The following is an 18,226-nucleotide window of genomic DNA, read 5'->3' as shown; positions in this document are numbered from 1 at the left end:
GATCTCGAAAGAAAAAGTATTATAAATACGTAAAAGTACCCTAAACAGTCTGAGTAAGATCATGGAACCACCTACATTCTATTCAATAAAAGCCCTCCCCTTCTTTACGTTACTGAAATCTAGGCAAAAGTCAAATCAAGTTTTGAAAACATGGCATCCGCTTTACTGGGACGGGTGTCATCAATATCTAAAACTGCTTTAGCCTTGCCGTTGAAGGGTCTTGTCTACAGACGGGTAAACATTTCCACCGAGATGAATGCAATAACTACCAAATCTAATTAAAAACTCTGTTGGTTGTGTAAGTTAGCAAGCCAGCTGCTAGTTTAGCAGCAGGTTATTGTTAGTTGGCTAGCTAGATGTGCTTCTATGGGAAAGCTGTGCAGTACCTACACACTTTCCAAAAAGTTGAATTACACATTATTTCCGATGTTGACAGACATGAGTGAATGCATTCTGCAATATTTCTGGCATAGCTAGCTAGCTAGCTACATTTGTTACAGTGTTCTGCTACAGATAAATTGCTAAGCAGTAGGGACAATGTTGATGATATTACCACTTTTGTGATGTTAATGCAAAAGCACATATTAAACGAAATACTAAACCTGTGTAGGCAGCCTGCTGTGTGTTCTCACAGCCAGACATGTAAGCATCTCAACCTTTCACCCAGTCCCCTCTGCACTGGGATTGTGAGCACCCCCACTGTTGGAGGAGTACATCAGTGGTGTTTAGCGTTGGAGGAGTAGAGTGTATCAGTGGTGTTATCATTAGAAGTAAGTGAATTGCTCTTACTAATGCATTTGTTTGACAGGAAAGACAACTCGTTTTTAATTAAATGGCCTCTATGCTGCTTGTAGAAGTACAAGTTCAAACATAGGCCGAGTACAGGTTCTTATATAGCGCAAGTGAACAGAAAACCTGTTTAAAAAAATAAAATAATTAAGGAACACCTCACGGCACAACGCTTCTCCCATGTGACCTACTTGTTGTATATGTAACTGATAGATGCACACACTACATGTTAATGTTTTAAAATGTATGTAAATTGGAAAGTATTTTGTCTGTAATGTCTTTCTCGTTATGTGTCGGACCCCAATAAGACTAGCTGTCGCCATTGGCGTCAGCTAACGGGGATCCTAATAAATCAAATCAAAATCTGTGACTCACAACATCCCTTTTCAGCTGGTTCATTAATATGATTTTTTTTTGTGTTATCCCATTTACTCTCCTTATATAGTTGTTCAGCAGTGGGACCAGGGCATTGAGTGAGACTGGACCCCCCCCAGGCTAAATTCTTTCCTGCAAATGAGGGATCAATGCTGCTCCCTGGGACTTACAAAGGCAAAGTGGCCTTTATCACAGGAGGAGGAACGGGGCTGGGAAAAGGCATGACCACAACACTGTCAGCACTAGGGGCAGAGTGTGTCATCGCTAGCAGGTGGGTGGAGACTTGGTAGTCAGTCGGGCTATAAATCCAAACTTTAGGTCAACTCTACTGCTGCCTTCTTGCCCTCACAAATTAGAAAATCACACATTTTTGTTGTAATTTATAGAAAACTGGACGTTTTGAAAAAGACTGCAGAGGAAATTACAGCCCAGACAGGAAATAAGGTACTACTACTGATCAATTACCCACATTGAATGCATTCATTATCCAAGAGTTCTAGATACTGATAAATCAGTATGAACTCTGCTTTAAGTGTATTTGATTCTTCAAGACTCTATCTGCAGGTCCATGCTGTGCAGTGTGATGTGAGAGACCCCAAGGCAATTGAAGCTGCTGTGGACCAACTGGTCGAGGTTGCTGGTCTCCCTGATGTACGTAGGTGCAGATCAAGGACGGTTTTGTCTGAAAGTGGTATGCTTCGCTGTTCTAGATGTACTGGCCAATAATACTCCAATTGCTTGGTAAATATCCTCCTCTCTCATTCCTCTAGGTGGTGATCAACAACGCTGCAGGGAACTTCATCTCCCCCTCAGAGAAGCTGTCTGCCAACGCATGGAGGACCATCACAGACATTGTCCTGAACGGCACGGCCTTTGTCACCCTGGAGCTGGGCAAGAGGCTGATACTGGCCGAGAAGGGTAAGCACCAGAGCTATCTGATGGAGCCCATAAGCACAGATCTAGGATCAGCTTTTCCGCCCCATTTATTTGTGTTGTAATGTATTGTGTAGTGCAGCCACCAGGGGGCAGTAAAGATTCACCATTTGCCAACAACTCCTGGACATTTGATCCTTGGTAGTATAACAAGTGAGGATCAACCCGGAATAGTGGTGTGGATGCATGTGTACCATGTCTCTCTCATTTCTATTTAAGTTTGTCATATTGACAGTGATTGAGCCTCAATATGAAATGCTTGAGCACTTTTCCATTCACTTGGTCATAGTCCAGCGTCACTTCACTTGTCCACTGCCCTTGTGCCCTAAGCTCCTCTTGGCTTTGTGTGCATGCACCCTCTCATTAATTCTCTTCCCCTTTTTCCCCTCCTCTCTCTGCTGTCTCCTCTGGTCAAAGGGGCAATGATATGTAAGGGGAGGATAGGAGAAGCCTTGGATCTCATGCAATGTTGTGGCTATTTATAATGTGTGTGTCTGCGTGTGTGTGTGTGTGTGTGTGTGTATGTGTGTGCGTGGATAAGCTTTAATATTCATTTGAATATCCAGCCCTTTTTTGATTACTGTGGCTTTTCCATCTGCCCTCAACACTGCAATTAAGCTAATCACAATTAAGCAATTACCTTGGTGTACAAAGACAAAAACATGCCATCACACTAGGGGCCCTATTCAATCTGAACTGGTATTTTTCCAAAACTGCCTTTCTTTCAACAGTGTAAGAAAGCATATTTGAATTGATATCCAGGTGTCTGTTCTTCTTTCATACTATTAGCATTATTCTATTGCAGGGGTGTCAAACTTTTTGGCTCGAAGACCACATCGGGATTTTGAAATTCAACGGAGGGCCGCACATTTTTTTTATTTGATCGATTTGTTCATCAAAATCAATTTGCGGGCCAAAAATAATAAATTCCCCTTCCCTGTTCTATTGGCTACATAAATCTAAATGTGCTTTTATTGCAGTACAAGAAAGTTGCTTTGTCTTCTCACCTGGCAGCTTGGCTCCAGGCTTTGATTAAATAGTCTCACAGACAAACTATTTATTCTGCTAGCATCTCCTTCCACTACCTGCAGAGTTCTTGATATTCCATGTGTGTGTAGTAGTGTCGTTTGTTTTATTGATCTAGAAGTAACCCTGACTCATGTTCAATCTATTGCAGTGTAATCTGGCCCACAACGGCCACAATGTTTTATGAGCTTTAGTGTGCAGGATATATAAGCCTATTGAACTGTGCAATGACTAACCGCTGCTCTCAGGTCAAGTCAGCCTATTAGACAGTCTAATGGATAAATTGGTCTAAACTGAGATCAGTTGTAAATTATAGGGATGTACATGATGACACATATTGCTGCTGGACATATACAGTGTATTCGGAAAGTATTCAGACCCCTTTTTCAAATGTTGTTACGTTACAGCCTTATTCTAAAATAGTTTTTTTTTTACTCATCAATCTACACATAATACCCCATAATGACAAAGCAAAAAAAGATTTTTACAAATATAAAAAACAGAAATATCTTATTTACATAAGTATTCAGACCCTTTGCTATGAGATTCGAAATTGAGCTCAGGTGCATCCTGTTTCCATTGATCATCCTTGATATGTTTCTACAACTTGATTGGACTCCACCTATTGTAAATTCAATTGATTGGACATGATTTGGAAAGGCACACACCTGTCTATATAAGGTCCCACAGTTGACAGTGCATGTCAGCAAAAACCAAGCTATGAGGTCGAAGGAATTGTCCGTAGAGCTCCGAGACAGGATGGTGTCGAGGCACAGATCTGGGGAAGGGTACCAAAAAAATTCTGCAGCATTGAAGGTCCCCAATAACACAGTGGCCTCCATCATTCTTAAATGGAAGAAGTTTGGAACCACCTAGACTCTTCCTAGAGCTGGCCGCCTGGCCAAACTGAGAAATCGGGGGGGGAAGGTCCTTGGCCAGGGAGGTGACCAAGAAGCCGATGGTCACTCTGACAGAGATCCAGAATTCCTCTGTGGAGATGGGAGAACTTTCCAAAAGGACATCAGTCTCAGCAGCACTCCACCAATCAGGCCTTTATGGTAGAGTGGCCAGATGGATGCCACTCCTTAGTAAAAGGCACATGACAGCCCGCTTGGAGTTTGCCAAAAGGCACCTGAAGGACTCTCAGACCATGAGAAACCAGATTCTCTGGTCTGATGAAACCAAGATTGAACTCTTTGTGGCCTGAATGCCAAGCGTCACGTCTGGAGGAAACCTGGCACCATCCCTACGGTGAAGCACGGTGGTGGCACCATCATGCTGTGGGGATGTTTTTCAGCGGCAGTGACTGGGAGACTAGTCAGGATCGAGGGAAAGATGAATGGAGCAAAGTACAGAGCGATCCTTGATGAAAACCTGCTCCAGAGCGCTCAGGACCTCAGACTGGGGCGAAGGTTCACCTTCCAACAGGACAACGACACTAAGCACACGGCCAAGACAACGCAGGAGTGACTTCGGGACAAGTCCCTGAATGTCCTTGAGTGGCCCAGCCAGAGCCCGGACTTGAACCCGATCGAACATCTCTGGAGAGACCTGAAAATAGCTGTGAAGCGACGCTCCCCATCCAACCGGACAGAGCTTGAGAGGATCTTCAGAGAAGAATGGGAGAAACTCAAGTATGCCAAGCTTGTAGCGTCATACCCAAGAAGACTCAAGGCTGTAATCGCTACCAAAGGTGCTGAATACTTATGTAAATGTGATATTTCAGTTTTAATTTTTTTTATAAATTAGCTAACAATTTGATCCATTTTAGAATAAGGCTGTAACGTAACAAAATGTGGGAAAGTCAAGGGGTCTGAATACTTTCTGAATACACAGTAATTACAAATCAAACAGATTACAACATATTGACAGTTGGACATATTTTTGTTTCTTTGGGGTATGTACATACGTTGTGTTTGTAGGTGCTGCGTTTCTGGCCATCACCACTATCTACGCAGAGACCGGCTCTGGATTCGTTGTGCCCAGCGCGGCTGCCAAGTCAGGAGTGGAAACTCTGTGCACGTAGGTATTTCCAAACAGGCACAACCAAAAAACCTATCACCTGTTTAGGACCCCTTTCCCTGTCCTACACCAACCCGTCACTCCTATCACTAGGCTCCTTAACAGAGAGGCAGAATGGCACACACCACACGGAGGTATCCGCACTGGCCTCATTTGAAAAGATTTGGCTTTCTCACATGTCAAACGCCTTATGAACACTAATGCATTTTTAAAGAGAAGCATTCATTAGCATAACGAAGGACCAGGAACATTTAATTAACATTAAAGTGTGTCTCTCTCTCCCGATCCTCCTCCAGTAGGATTTAGACAATAATGAAGACTTATGGGCTCTGTGTGTGTGTGTGTGTGTGTGTGTACCTTGTTCGTTCACACGTGTGTGAATCCATTAGTGTGTGTGTGTGTGAGAACCCAATAAAATCCTGAATGGGACCGACACCTTTCATGTGAAGACAGGGAAGCTCTTATCAAATGAAGAATACACCTTCTTAATGAACCTCTGAGGGCTTTTACCCAAAGAAAGATCCCACTCAATATTAGTCCCTATCAATCCCATTGAAAGAGTTAATGACACTGAAAGGTTTCCCCATAAACCCAGGGTACTGGGAATGATAAATGGGGGAACTATTCGTGTCACTCACAATCATGTCCCTTTTGTACCTTGATATGTTTGACGTCCTATACAAGTAACCGCAGTGTGTGTGTGTGTCTTTGTGTAAAACAGTGTGCGTTTGTACGTACAATATGCTTGTTGTGTGTTTGTTTGAATTACAAGGACAGACTAGCTGGATTGTCATTTAAGGTTACGCTTGAATCCAAAAATAAAGGAAACACTTGAGTAAATGAGGGATACAAAATACACTACATTACCAAAAGTATGTGGACACCTGCTTGTCGAACATCTCATTCCAAAATCTTGGGCATTAATATGGAGTTGGTCCCCCTTTTGCTGCTATAACAGCCTCCACTCTTCTGGGAAGGCTTTCCACTAGAACATTGCTGCGGGGACTTGCTTCCATTCAGCCACAAGAGCATTAGTGAGGTTGGGCACTGATGTTGGGCGATTAGGCCTGGCTCGCAGTCGGCGTTCCAATTCATCCCAAAGGTGTTCGTAGGGGTTGAGGTCAGGGCTCTGTGCAGGCCAGCCAAGTTCTTTCACACCGATCTCGACAAACCATTTCTGTATGGATCTCGCTTTGTGCACGGGGGCATTGTCATGTTGAAACAGGAAAGGGCCTTTATTCATCCTCCACCAAACTTTACAGTTGCCACTATACATTCGGGCAGGTAGAGTTCTCCTGGCATCCGCCAAACCCAGATTTGTCCGTCGGACTACAAGATTGTGAAGCGTGATTCATCACTCCAGAGAACGCGTTTCCACTCCTCCAGAGTCCAATGGCGGTGAGCTTTACACCACTCCAGCCGACACTTGGTATTGCGAATGGTGATCTTAGGCTTGTGTGCGGCTGCTTGGCCATGGAAACCCATTTCATTAAGCTCCCAACGAACAGTTCTTGTGCTGAGGTTGCTTCCAGAGGAAGTTTGAAACTCGGTAGTGAGTGTTGCAACTGAGGACGGTCGATCTTTACGTGGCACGCGCTTCAGCATTCTGTGAGCTTGTGTGGCCTACCACTTTGCAGCTGAGCCGTTGTTGCTCCTAGACATTACCACTTCACAATAACAGCACTTACAGTTGACTGGGGCAGCTCTTGCTGGGCAGAAATTTTACGAACAGACTTGTTGGAAAGGTGGCGTCCTATGACGGTGCCACGTTGAAAGTCGCTGAGCTCTTCAGTAAGGCCATTCTACTGTCAATGTTTGTCTATGGAGATTGCATGGCGGTGTGCTCGATTGTATACACCTGTCAGCAACGGGTGTGGCTGAAATAGATGAATCCACTAATTTGAATGGGTGTCCACATACTTTTGTATATATACAGTGAGGGGAAAATAGTATTTGATCCCCTGCTGATTTTGTACGTTTGCCCACTGACAAAGAAATGATCAGTTTATAATTTTAATGGTAGGTTTATTTGAACAGTGAGAGACAGAATAACAACAAAAAAATCCAGAAAAACGCATGTCAAAATTGTTATAAATTGATTTGCATTTTAATGAGGGAAATAAGTATTTGACCCCCTCTCAATCAGAAAGATTTCTGGCTCCCAGGTGTCTTTTATACAGGTAACGAGCTGAGATTAGGAGCACACACTAAAGGGAGTGCTCCTAATTTCAGTTTGTACCTGTATAAAAGACACCTGTCCACAGAAGCAATCAATCAATCAGATTCCAAACTCTCCACCATGGCCAAGACCAAAGAGCTCTCCAAGGATGTCAGGGACAAGATTGTAGACCTACACAAGGCTGGAATGGGCTACAAGACCATCCTCAAGCAGCTTGGTGAGAAGGTGACAACAGTTGGTGCGATTATTCGCAAATGGAAGAAACACAAAAGAACTGTCAATCTCCCTCTGCCTGGGGCTCCATGCAAGAGCTCACCTCGTGGAGTTGCAATGATCATGAGAACGGTGAGGAATCAACCCAGAACTACATGGGAGGATCTTGTCAATGATCTCAAGGCAGCTGGGACCATAATCACCAAGAAAACAATTGGTAACACACTACGCCGTGAAGGACTGAAATCCTGCAGCGCCCGCAAGGTCCCCCTGCTCAAGAAAGCACATATACAGGCCCGTCTGAAGTTTGCCAATGAACATCTGAATGATTCAGAGGAGAACTGGGTGAAAGTGTTGTGGTCAGATGAGACCAAAATGGAGCTCTTTGGCATCAACTCAACTCGCCGTGTTTGGAGGAGGAGAAATGATGCCTATGACCCCAAGAACACCATCCCCACCATCATGGAGGTGGAAACATTATGCTTTGGGGGTGTTTTTCTGCTAAGGGGACAGGACAACTTCACCGCATCAAAGGGACGATGGACGGGGCCATGTACCGTCAAATCTTGGGTGAGAACCTCCTTCCCTCAGCCAGGGCATTGAAAATGGGTCGTGGATGGGTATTCCAGCATGACAATGACCCAAAACACACGGCCAAGGCAACAAAGGAGTGGCTCAAGAAGAAGCACATTAAGGTCCTGGAGTGGCCTAGCCAGTCTCCAGACCTTAATCCCATAGAAAATCTGTGGAGGGAGCTGAAGGTTCGAGTTGCCAAACGTCAGCCTCGAAACCTTAATGACTTGGAGAAGATCTGCAAAGAGGAGTGGGACAAAATCCCTCCTGAGATGTGTGCAAACCTGGTGGCCAACTACAAGAAACGTCTGACCTCTGTGATTGCCAACAAGGGTTTTGCCACCAAGTACTAAGTCATGTTTTGCAGAGGGGTCAAATACTTATTTCCCTCATTAAAATGCTAATCAATTTATAACATTTTTGACCTGCGTTTTTCTGGATTCTTTTGTTATTATTCAGTCTCTCACTGTTCAAATAAACCTACCATTAAAATGATAGACTGATCATGTCTTTGTCAGTGGGCAAACGTACAAAATCAGCAGGGGATCAAATACTTTTTTCACTCACTGTAGTGTATATTGAAAGCAGGTGGTTCCACTCAGGTGTGGTTCCTGAGTTAATTAAGCAATTAACATCCCATCATGCTTAGGGGTCACACATAAAAATGCCTGGTTGCCCAGTGACTTTGAAAGAGGGGTCTCAAAGGAGCATAGGGGGTTTAAAGGGGTGTGTGTCTCAGTCACAGACGTGTAGTCGCATACTGCAGAGTTGCCTATAGCTGGTTGGCCCATTCATGCAGTGTTTTTTTCAGTGTGAATGAGCGCTACTATCCGATAATGGATTCCCCCCCATATGAAATCGCTCACCCCAAAAAAGCAACCCCTCTCTATTTTGTGAAGGCAGCGGCGGCCAAATTCCATGCCCATTTATTGCACTAGGCATCTCAGGGGAGAGCTAGCCTATTTTTAGCTCCTATTCGTTCATTACAGTTTTTTGTGCGGAGGTTTTCAAGAAACTAGAGGGAATAAATCAATTCAACAAGCACCACCCTCGATGCCTCTCGCTATAATGTTCCCAAAATGACATGGAATGACTAAAGCGCTCCTGGCATCTACATTTTGGCACTCCAGTTTTTTCTGTATGAATAGTCGAGATGTATTTTGTTTTTAGGTGCCGAGCTTTATAAATCAATTTGATTGATTGATTGAGCTAGTTACCCTCCAATCATATTAGACTTAGAATGAAGGCCCCATTATGAGTGACCTCCTATGAGAATATTTAGGAGGTAGTGCCTCACTCCTAGGCTCAAGTCTAAACTAATTCCTAGCGCCTACACTAGGCCCTCTTTATTAGTACATGCAGTAGTGGTAGTTCTTGGAGTTTCTCTTCCTTTTTTTCATGTGTATGTCTATTGTATATGCGTATGTAAACAAACTACTGTTTGTTTCTCAGGTCTCTGGCTGCGGAGTGGGGGAGGTATGGCTTGAGGTTTAATGTCATCCAGCCAGGACCAATCAGAACCAAGGTAGCAGACACAACTCTGGCATTTTTGTGTTGACATTTTTATGTCTTAAATCTTTCCCTTTCTAGTCTTATCTTGGCTTGTAAATGTGTGATTGGCTGTGTTTTGTGGCCTCTTCTCTTTGTGTAGGGGGCCTTCAGTCGTCTCGATCCCACGGGCATGTTTGAGAAGACCATGATCGGCAGGATACCCGTGGGCAGGCTGGGCACGCCCGGAGAGATTGCCAACCTGGCAGCCTACCTGTGCAGTGACTACGCCAGTTGGGTGTCTGGAGCGGTAAGAGAATGTGTCTTGATAAGCTAACCAGGCAGTGGATAAACAGGGTGGCAGGTAGCTTAGTGGTTAAGAGCGTTGTGCCAGTAACCGAAAGGTCGCTGGTTCTAATCCCCGAGCCGACTAGGTGAAAAATCTGTCGATGTGCCCTTGAGCAAGGCACTTAACCCTAATTGCTCCTGTAAGTCGCTCTGGATAAGAGCGTCTGCTAAATGACTAAAATGTAAATGGATACCAATCATTATGTTAGCTGAATGCCTGCCTTGCAGATTGCAGTAAGTCCTTCACTGTAAATGACATTCAAGGGGCACTAGGATTAAGCAATGCAGAAATAGGGATGGACTATCGCTAAGGGGAAAATGATGACTCAGCCTCAACATCCACATATACCGTGTTCTTCTCTTTGGTTGTGACATTCTCTTCTATTTGCAGATCATTCGAATGGACGGTGGAGAGTATGTCTCCATGGCAGGAGAATTCAATGATCTGAGGAGGGTATGTGCTGGAATTAACTTTGCAAACCCCGTTCCACTGTCAGGACTGTAACCTTAACACTAAAAAGTAATATGAACATAGAATGATAATTTGTTAGCATTGCTAGCTTTTGCATATCCTCTGTTCTGTTATGCGACTAGTTATTGATTCAATAACAAGATTGCAAGTGAGCTGTTGCTGGTTGCAGAAATGGGCCACATTTTATGACAGATGTTAGTTTATGGATACGTGAGTCAGGTTGTGCTAGTTTTAACTTGCTGTGTTTTGTTTGTCAGGTCACTAAGGAGCAGTGGGCTATGATGGAGACCATGATCAGGGGCACCAAGGGATCCTAAGAAGTCAAGATGGGATGATACTAACTCTACCACAGTTAATGCTCCAGGGAAACATAGACACAAAGATACTGTACACACATACAATCTTTCCCTCGGTTTCTGACCTAGAACAGAGATTATACCATGTCAGGGAATATGGTTACAGGATCGACACACACACAGCCTTCTCTGCAAACACACACTCTCACCCACTCTCACTTAACCTCAAGCCTTATGTCTCAATGCCTAATGAACAAATAGACAGCATGGTGACAGTAGGACAGCGTTTAAGGAGAAAATGGCTTTATCAGGAGGCCAACTATTTAGAGGAGGTTTGAGAGAGAGAACCTTTTAGTTCTCACTGTGTCTGAGATTCTACTGGCTACAGCACTTCCTGGATGAAACTGGCTTCTCATTGGTTGAAAAGCTTGTCCGTTCCTACGATTGGCTTGGTATTTTGCCAGTAACATTTATCATTTGTTTTTACGATTCCTTGAAAATAATGAATTCTGTTCTTTAAAAAAAAGCATGTTTCAATTGCCTATCGAAGTTGACCTCCAGTATTGCTATTCATTACTGTTAAGTGATTGTCTTGTGCTCTGTGTGTACAATACGTGAGGTTTACAAGGATTTGTCTATATGGAGTATGTTGAATAAAAGACAGTAGACATTTTATATCTCTGACGCATTCTTTTAAAATTCTCAGCCACCTAATGTGACATAGATCGTTAGATGGACTTACTTAATTGAGTTGACACTAATTATTCCCTCCCAGGCTGCTCTATTATTATTTTAGTTACTCCGACAAATCACTAGTCTGAACACTGACATAAGCTTATATGGATCTAATACACTGCTAAGCTGTTATAAATGAATAACCTAAATGAGAGGTTCTTGGTACGAAGGCTTGTCGAATGCATAATCATTGATGAACTGTTTGAATTCTTCGTTAAAAAATTAAAATAGTATTGATGTGCCAAGGCTTCATTGGTGAAATTAAAAGGATGGAAACATAGCCTTCACGCATCCAATAACATACCGATTGGTTACCTCAAGGAAGGACAGGATGCATTTTGACAACGTTGGAATGGGGCCTAAGCCTTTTATCAGTGCACCATACATGAAGCTAAATGAAAATGTTGCCACACGTGAAGTAGCCCATTGTCAGGCATAGCGGGGAGCTGTCTTACTGTGATATGTAGCCATTGTGCCAGTGAGCTTTTCTACAGAGGCACAGAGAGAACCCCACTCCCTCCCATCTCTATTTGTAGTGTGTAAGTCACACTAATGTTATCTTGCATACTCTCCATTTTCTCCCTTTTCTACTTCCCCCACCTTCCTTACCTCACTTTACCTCCTTTAACTCTTTCCCTTTCATTCCTCTTCCCCATGTCTGTCTGAAACCCCCCTCACCCACTCACCCTTACATTTTATATTTTATTTTCCTCCCTTTCTGTATTCATTAGAGCAGTGGAGCCACAAAGCCTTCTCTTATAGTTGGAGTGTGGTGGATTGTCAGGTCACATTTTCCCTGTTCCGCCACCAGACCTTGTCCTCCCCACTGAACAGAGGGTGCTTGACAGTGTTTAATGCCATAGGACGAGCACCAAACAACCACAACGGAGGAAACGTCCTTTCAATCCCACATAAAGCACCAGTTCACTGACCCTCCTGCTAAAGCTGTGTGTATGTGTCTCGCAGTGTTGGAGTATCTCCAGGCTAAACACTACTACTCTCTGATTGTTGTGTCAGCAACACTTAGTTGAGAAAATGAAATGTGGTGGGGTTTTATTTACCTATCCTATGAGGTTTGTGGAAATGTCCCATTGAAAAAATGACAATTTAATCTGGTTATTCCTGTGTCATCTTTAGTTGTGTTGAACCAGTGTCCAATTTGTTTGCAGGATCTCCATTGGCCATGCTTTTAAGGTCAGGAGTATGCCTATTATGTGTCGAAGGAAACAGGCCTCAATGTATAGAGTGGAACAGTACCTTGCTTTGATTAAGTACAATTAGCTTTCCTATTATGCAGCCTGTTCCCCTCTTCCTACTTCATACCCCTACCCTTTCTCATCCCAGAGTTCCATTAAGCACAAACACACAGACACACACACACTTCACACCTGCTACATACTGCAGCTAACCTCATATAAGCCATCGCTATACATTTACAAACTCGGAGAGAGAATCCATGAGAGAAGATCATCCTGCTGTCTCAACTCTCACTGCATACTGCATGGGGACAGAGCACTGAGCAATGCCTCTACACTCAATGCAGGGATTTATAAGGTTAACTCTTCCCTCTGTTTTTCATAAAGCAGCGGTTACCTTTTGACCATCAAGTGCCCCTATGCCTACAGAAAGCTCCTGGCTTGGGCACCAGACTGTTTCTGTATTCAGCAACGCTGCATTGTTGCAACGACAAGTTGACTAAAGCAGAAACAGATTGGCACACAGGTTAAGAAAGTTCCATCTGCAGTGTTAAGGGTCATTATTATCGGCGTGATTGATACCTTTGAAATGTTTAGTGAGATGCGAGAGTTGTTAATATACCTGTACATTCAATTAGAAGATATTGTAGATGATTTCTGGCCAGATTGATACTAATTCTGCCTTTGTCTCGTCCCGTCTGGACTATTATAACACCCTGTTTGTTGGCGCCAAGTGTCTAAGAAGGCTACAATATATCCCGAACTATGCTGCACGTTTCCTCACCTCCCCCTGTAAGCACATCACTCCAGTGCTGTTCAACCTCCACTGGCTTCCCATATGCTCACGCATTGACTTTAAAATCCTGGTTCACACCTACCAAGCTATCCACAACTCTGGACCCAAGTACATCTGGACCCAAGTACCTCCTACCCTACACACACCCTTCGCTCCTTCAGGTCCGACTCCGTTCAGCAGCCCCACAGCAGACAAACAATTATGGGTGACAGGGTCTTTCAGTTGTGCAGCTCCTCGGCTGTGGAACGCACTTCCAGTCACTGTCAGGGCTACAGTGTCTCTGGCCTCGTTTAAGGCACAGCTTAACTGTGCTGTTCAGAATAGCTTTAAAATAGCTATGTTAATTCTGTACTGTAGCTTATATATACACCCAAGGTGTGAGAAAAGCGTTTTACAAATTAAACAAATTATTATTATTATTATGTTTCATCCATATTAATCTTGACATTGTCAATTCCCTGCTACGTCAGTGAAATAGCAACACAGCAGTGTTAGGTAGTTGTTGAATTGAGTTTTTATTACATCTTACACAGTGTTTCTGGTGCCCAGCTTGGTGGGGCATGGCATTGTTTACAGTGCAAAAAAAGGTCCATGTAGCACATCAGAGACTGGCACCATCGTTATACACAGGGCAGGTCAGGGGTCACGGGGGTTAGGCTACACAGCTCCGAGATATGTGCTTGTCCATTCAGTAGTACCTCCACAAAGCTAGCTTTCAGCAACTAACATGCACTGCAAAACGATATATAGCTTAAAATTGTCTCATCACGGAACTGTTCTTCCGCTATTTCCTTATTTTTCGTTTCCATGCACCACATTACAGAAACATTTTAGTAACATATTGCTTAGGCTACTGGAGGGATATAATTCTAATAGAATAAGTTATTGTTACTAGTAGTTGGACTACTTGGTGCAGAGCTATTAATTGACAATACGGTAAACATTGTTGTCATTGGTCAGTAGGGGACACACCCTCTCTTTCAGCCAATGAGAGGCTACAGTCTTGGAGTATATAGCATAGAGAGGACAAAGTACAGGGACTTTCAATGGTGGTATCAATCTCATTGTTACAAAAATCTGTACATTTACAAACAGTATAGAAACAACAGGTTTGAAAAGTATGTGCCACCCTATGTCTTTGATAATGTGCCCTAGCTACGCACACACTGTCGCTGGCAAATTGACAGATTTCTTGAAAGAAAACGGAAACAAAAATACACCCTACATCCTTGGAGTTCCAAGCTACATTATCTTTACATACGTCACGAGTGAGGGGAAGGGAGGCGGGTTGGAAGGGGATGGAGGGGGTGTGGTTAGGGGGAAAGGAGAATGGTTTATAAGGGGGCAGGGGCTGAAATGTCCTCAGCACAGAGCACAAGCGCTAGCTCCGTCCTGTACAGCTTGCCCCCGTCTGATAGCGCCATAATGGCCGTCTTATATGTGGGGATTTTGCTGACTTCCAGCACCTGTCGGAGACGAGAAACAGACGCAGACATCCAACTGTCATTTTCAACTTTTGACTTTTACAGATTTGACATTGACCCTACTTTTTCATTTCAAAATCCCCCGTGGCTTTGAGATGGTCGCTGGCCCAAAGCTTAGCTCATAAACATATCACAAAATATTTACACAAAAAAAAAGAGGAGTAGGCGCTACATGCAGAGAGAGAGAGAGAGAGATATTGGATATCTGTCCAGTTCTAAGCATGCTCTTATGAGTTTGTTTGAAGAAGTATTGTGATTGTCCTCAGGCCAATCAAATCACCACTGGCAACAAACGAGGGCCTCTGTGATATTTGAAGTGTCAAGATGAATGAAGAAAAAAAAAGATTTGTTTGGACTGTTACACCTCAGACATCGCCTAAATAAAAACAATGAAACTGCTATGCAGTTCTCGATTATCGTGGGTTAAGGCTTAGTCTCCGTTCTTCTCCATCAATTAATCGGAATGGAAACCCACCTTCTTGTTCTTCTCACACAAGTCTTTGAGGAGGGCATCCAGCTCATTCTCATCCATGTAGCCATTCTCATCCTGAGAGAGAGAGCGAGAGAGAAAGAGAGAGAGAGAAAGAGAAACAGAGAGAAAGAAAGAAAGAGAGAGAGAGAGAGAGAGAGAGAGAGAGAGAGAGAGAGAGAGAGAGAGAGAGAGAGAGAGAGAGAGAGAGAGAGAGAGAGAGAGAGAGAGAGAGAGAGAGAGAGAGAAAGAAAGAGAGAGAGAGAGAGAGAGAGAGAGAGAGAGAGAGAGAGAGAGAGAGAGAGAGAGAGAGAGAGAGAGAGAGAGAGAGAGAGAGAAAGAAAGAAAAATAGAGAAAGACAGAGAGAGACACACAGGAAACAATGTCACACCATTTAGCCCGCCTTTGGGTTTGGTATGCAGTGTCAACATGATGCCACACTACATCTCACAAGCCTGATCTCAGTAAACAAACAAAACAATAGGCATAATGAACAGATGTGTATATTTGAACAGCCTGTTCATGGGCCCTTCTGATATTTGCTCATATTTTCTATTCATGAATTTGAACTGTTTGTTTTTGGTAATCTATGTACTGGCTTGTGTGCCCTGAAAGCAATATTATAACCACATTGCTGATACTTTTACAAGGATATCCCTATCCACTTTAGGGGAGTTCTGTGTGTGACCAACTCCATTCAGAGCAATAGACATTCTGTACCATAGAGTCTAGCAATCAATCATCTGTGTTGGCAACAAGAGCGCCATCATCAGTAACCATGTGGAACAGTAGGTGCCAACATGGCACTTCTGACATTCTAAATCTTTAAACCAGGTTCTATGGTCGAAGATTAAAACAAATGGAAAAGCATGATCAGCCAGCCAGCCACTCAGATGAATTGTCCTGTAATGCTCTACTGGCAAACTAATGAATGTGTTGTCATTTGCTGCCTCAATTACCTGTCTGGATGTCACATATCAGCCAGGCCCAGCACTCCTCCCTGCCCGCCTCCCTGCCTACCTGCCTACCTGCCTCCTTGTCTGTCTGCCTGCCTGTCTGTCTGTCTGTCTGTCTGTCTGTCTGTCTGTCTGTCTGTCTGTCTGTCTGTCTGTCTGTCTGTCTGTCTGCCTGCCTGCCTGCCTGCCTGCCTGCCTGCCTGCCTGCCTGCCTGCCTGCCTGCCTGTCTGTCTGTCTGTCTGTCTGTCTGTCTGTCTGTCTGTCCGTCCGTCCGTCCGCCTGCCTGTCTGCCTGTCTGTCTGTCTGCCCACCTCCCTGTCTGTTTGCCTGTCAGCCTCCCTGCCTGCCGGGGAGAAGGAATGGGCCGACCTGCTCCATAGACAGTCATACATTATAGGGGGAGAGAGACCAGAGGAAAGAGAGGGAGAGGGTCGGGTAAATGGGGATGGGGAAGAGAGAGAGCGAGAGCGAGCGAGAGAGAGTGAGAGAAAGAGAGAGAGAGTGATGGGGACAGGGGGTGGCCAGGCACTGTATCCATTGTGCATACAAATAAGGGCAATAGGAAGAGAAATGGGTAGATAGACAGGGAGAGAACGAGAGCAAGAAAGAGAAGGAGAGATAGATAAAGAGGATAAGAGAGAAAGATTGAGGGAGTGCATCCCTGGAGAGTAGAAATTGCATAGCCTAGCACTTTCTGAAGCACTTTCTGTCTTCATTCATACTGTGTCTTAAGATGCATTGAAACATTCAAAAAGCCATAACAGAGAGTGATTCGTATTTTTTTGAGAGGGTGTATAATGACAATGTATTATAGGAACGTACCTGATCGTATAACTCAAAGATCTTGTTGAACTCTCTTCTCACCAGCTTCACATTCTGTGACAGAAAGATAGGAGAGAGAGGAGGAGGAAAAGAGAAAGAGAGGGACAGAGGAGACAATTGAGTCAAGGTCAATCTGATTTTCACATTCCCTCTCGGATTTACTCTGGGAATAACCACCAACCTGAAACTTGAGTAGAAAGTTCTCCTCATCCGGTAGCAGCCTGTTAATAAAAACACACATTGGAAGAATTGTGTTCAGGTCATATACAGCACGATGTGTAGACAGATATATAATTCATATCACACAGGAGAAAAACTCCATAAGCAGACCTCGCCATTTCAGCCAAACACAACTTCCCATCATGGTTTGAGTCGAATATTTTGAGCTGGAAGAGAAAAATCAACAAATTAAACCTCCACAAAACAGAAAATGAAGGACTATACTGTATGGAGCTATTTGTTGTAGCCATTTAGCTACACTGTTCTCAAAGTTGTTGCTGAGGCTAGCTGCATAAGTATAAACCAGATTCTTACTGTGGTATGTGTATACTCATCTAGCTTCTTTTCATCATATGGTTTGTTAGCCTTCTGAAGCAGATCTTTCAAAAAGTTCTGGAAATGAAGCAAAATCAGAAAGATCAGTTTGACAACAACGCCTGCTATAGCAGACACATTTTAAATGCAATGCTGTCCGGGAGGTACAGTCAGGTCCAAAAATATTGGCACCCTTGATAAAGATGAGAAAAAATACTGTATAAAATAAATAATACAAATACTGAGCTACAGTGCCTTCAGAACGTATTCATACCCCTTGACTTATTCCACATTTTGTTGTGTTACAGCCTGAATTCAAAATTGATGAAATGGAAAAAAATGTTTCTCACCCATCTAAACACAATACCCCATAATGACAAAGTGAAAACATTTTTAAATTTTAGCAAATTTATTGAAAATGAAATACACAAATATCTCATTTACATACAGTACCGGTCAAAAGTTTGGACACACCTACTCATTCAAGAGTTTATTTTTATTTTTACATTGTACAATAA

The 18,226-nt window shown here is 43.5% G+C and overlaps 2 protein-coding genes across 2 annotated transcripts; one reads left to right on the top strand and one right to left on the bottom strand.

The window, feature by feature from the left end:
* Positions 1–126: 126 nt before the first annotated feature.
* On the top strand, positions 127–11,389 carry LOC121572412 (2,4-dienoyl-CoA reductase [(3E)-enoyl-CoA-producing], mitochondrial-like). The gene is given in 11 exon segments (XM_041884472.2): positions 127–234; positions 1,235–1,276; positions 1,278–1,435; positions 1,551–1,608; positions 1,729–1,815; positions 1,935–2,082; positions 5,046–5,145; positions 9,563–9,635; positions 9,762–9,908; positions 10,338–10,400; positions 10,676–11,389. Coding segments are annotated over 11 exon segments (1,020 nt in total). The 5' UTR covers positions 127–150; the 3' UTR covers positions 10,736–11,389.
* Positions 11,390–13,937: 2,548 nt separating this feature from the next.
* LOC121573067 (calbindin) lies at positions 13,938–17,786 on the bottom strand (the record flags this gene model as incomplete). The annotated part of the gene is given in 6 exon segments (XM_045217843.1): positions 13,938–14,907; positions 15,401–15,472; positions 17,175–17,228; positions 17,356–17,395; positions 17,505–17,560; positions 17,709–17,786. Coding segments are annotated over 6 exon segments (432 nt in total), but the record flags the coding sequence as incomplete, so codon positions are not given.
* Positions 17,787–18,226: the final 440 nt, after the last annotated feature.

This window comes from Coregonus clupeaformis, unplaced genomic scaffold, assembly GCF_020615455.1.
Source record: "Coregonus clupeaformis isolate EN_2021a unplaced genomic scaffold, ASM2061545v1 scaf1250, whole genome shotgun sequence".
NCBI classification, from domain to species: Eukaryota; Metazoa; Chordata; class Actinopteri; order Salmoniformes; family Salmonidae; genus Coregonus; species Coregonus clupeaformis.
Note: the sequence above shows the minus strand (reverse complement) of the source record. Positions and strands in the feature narration are given on the sequence as shown.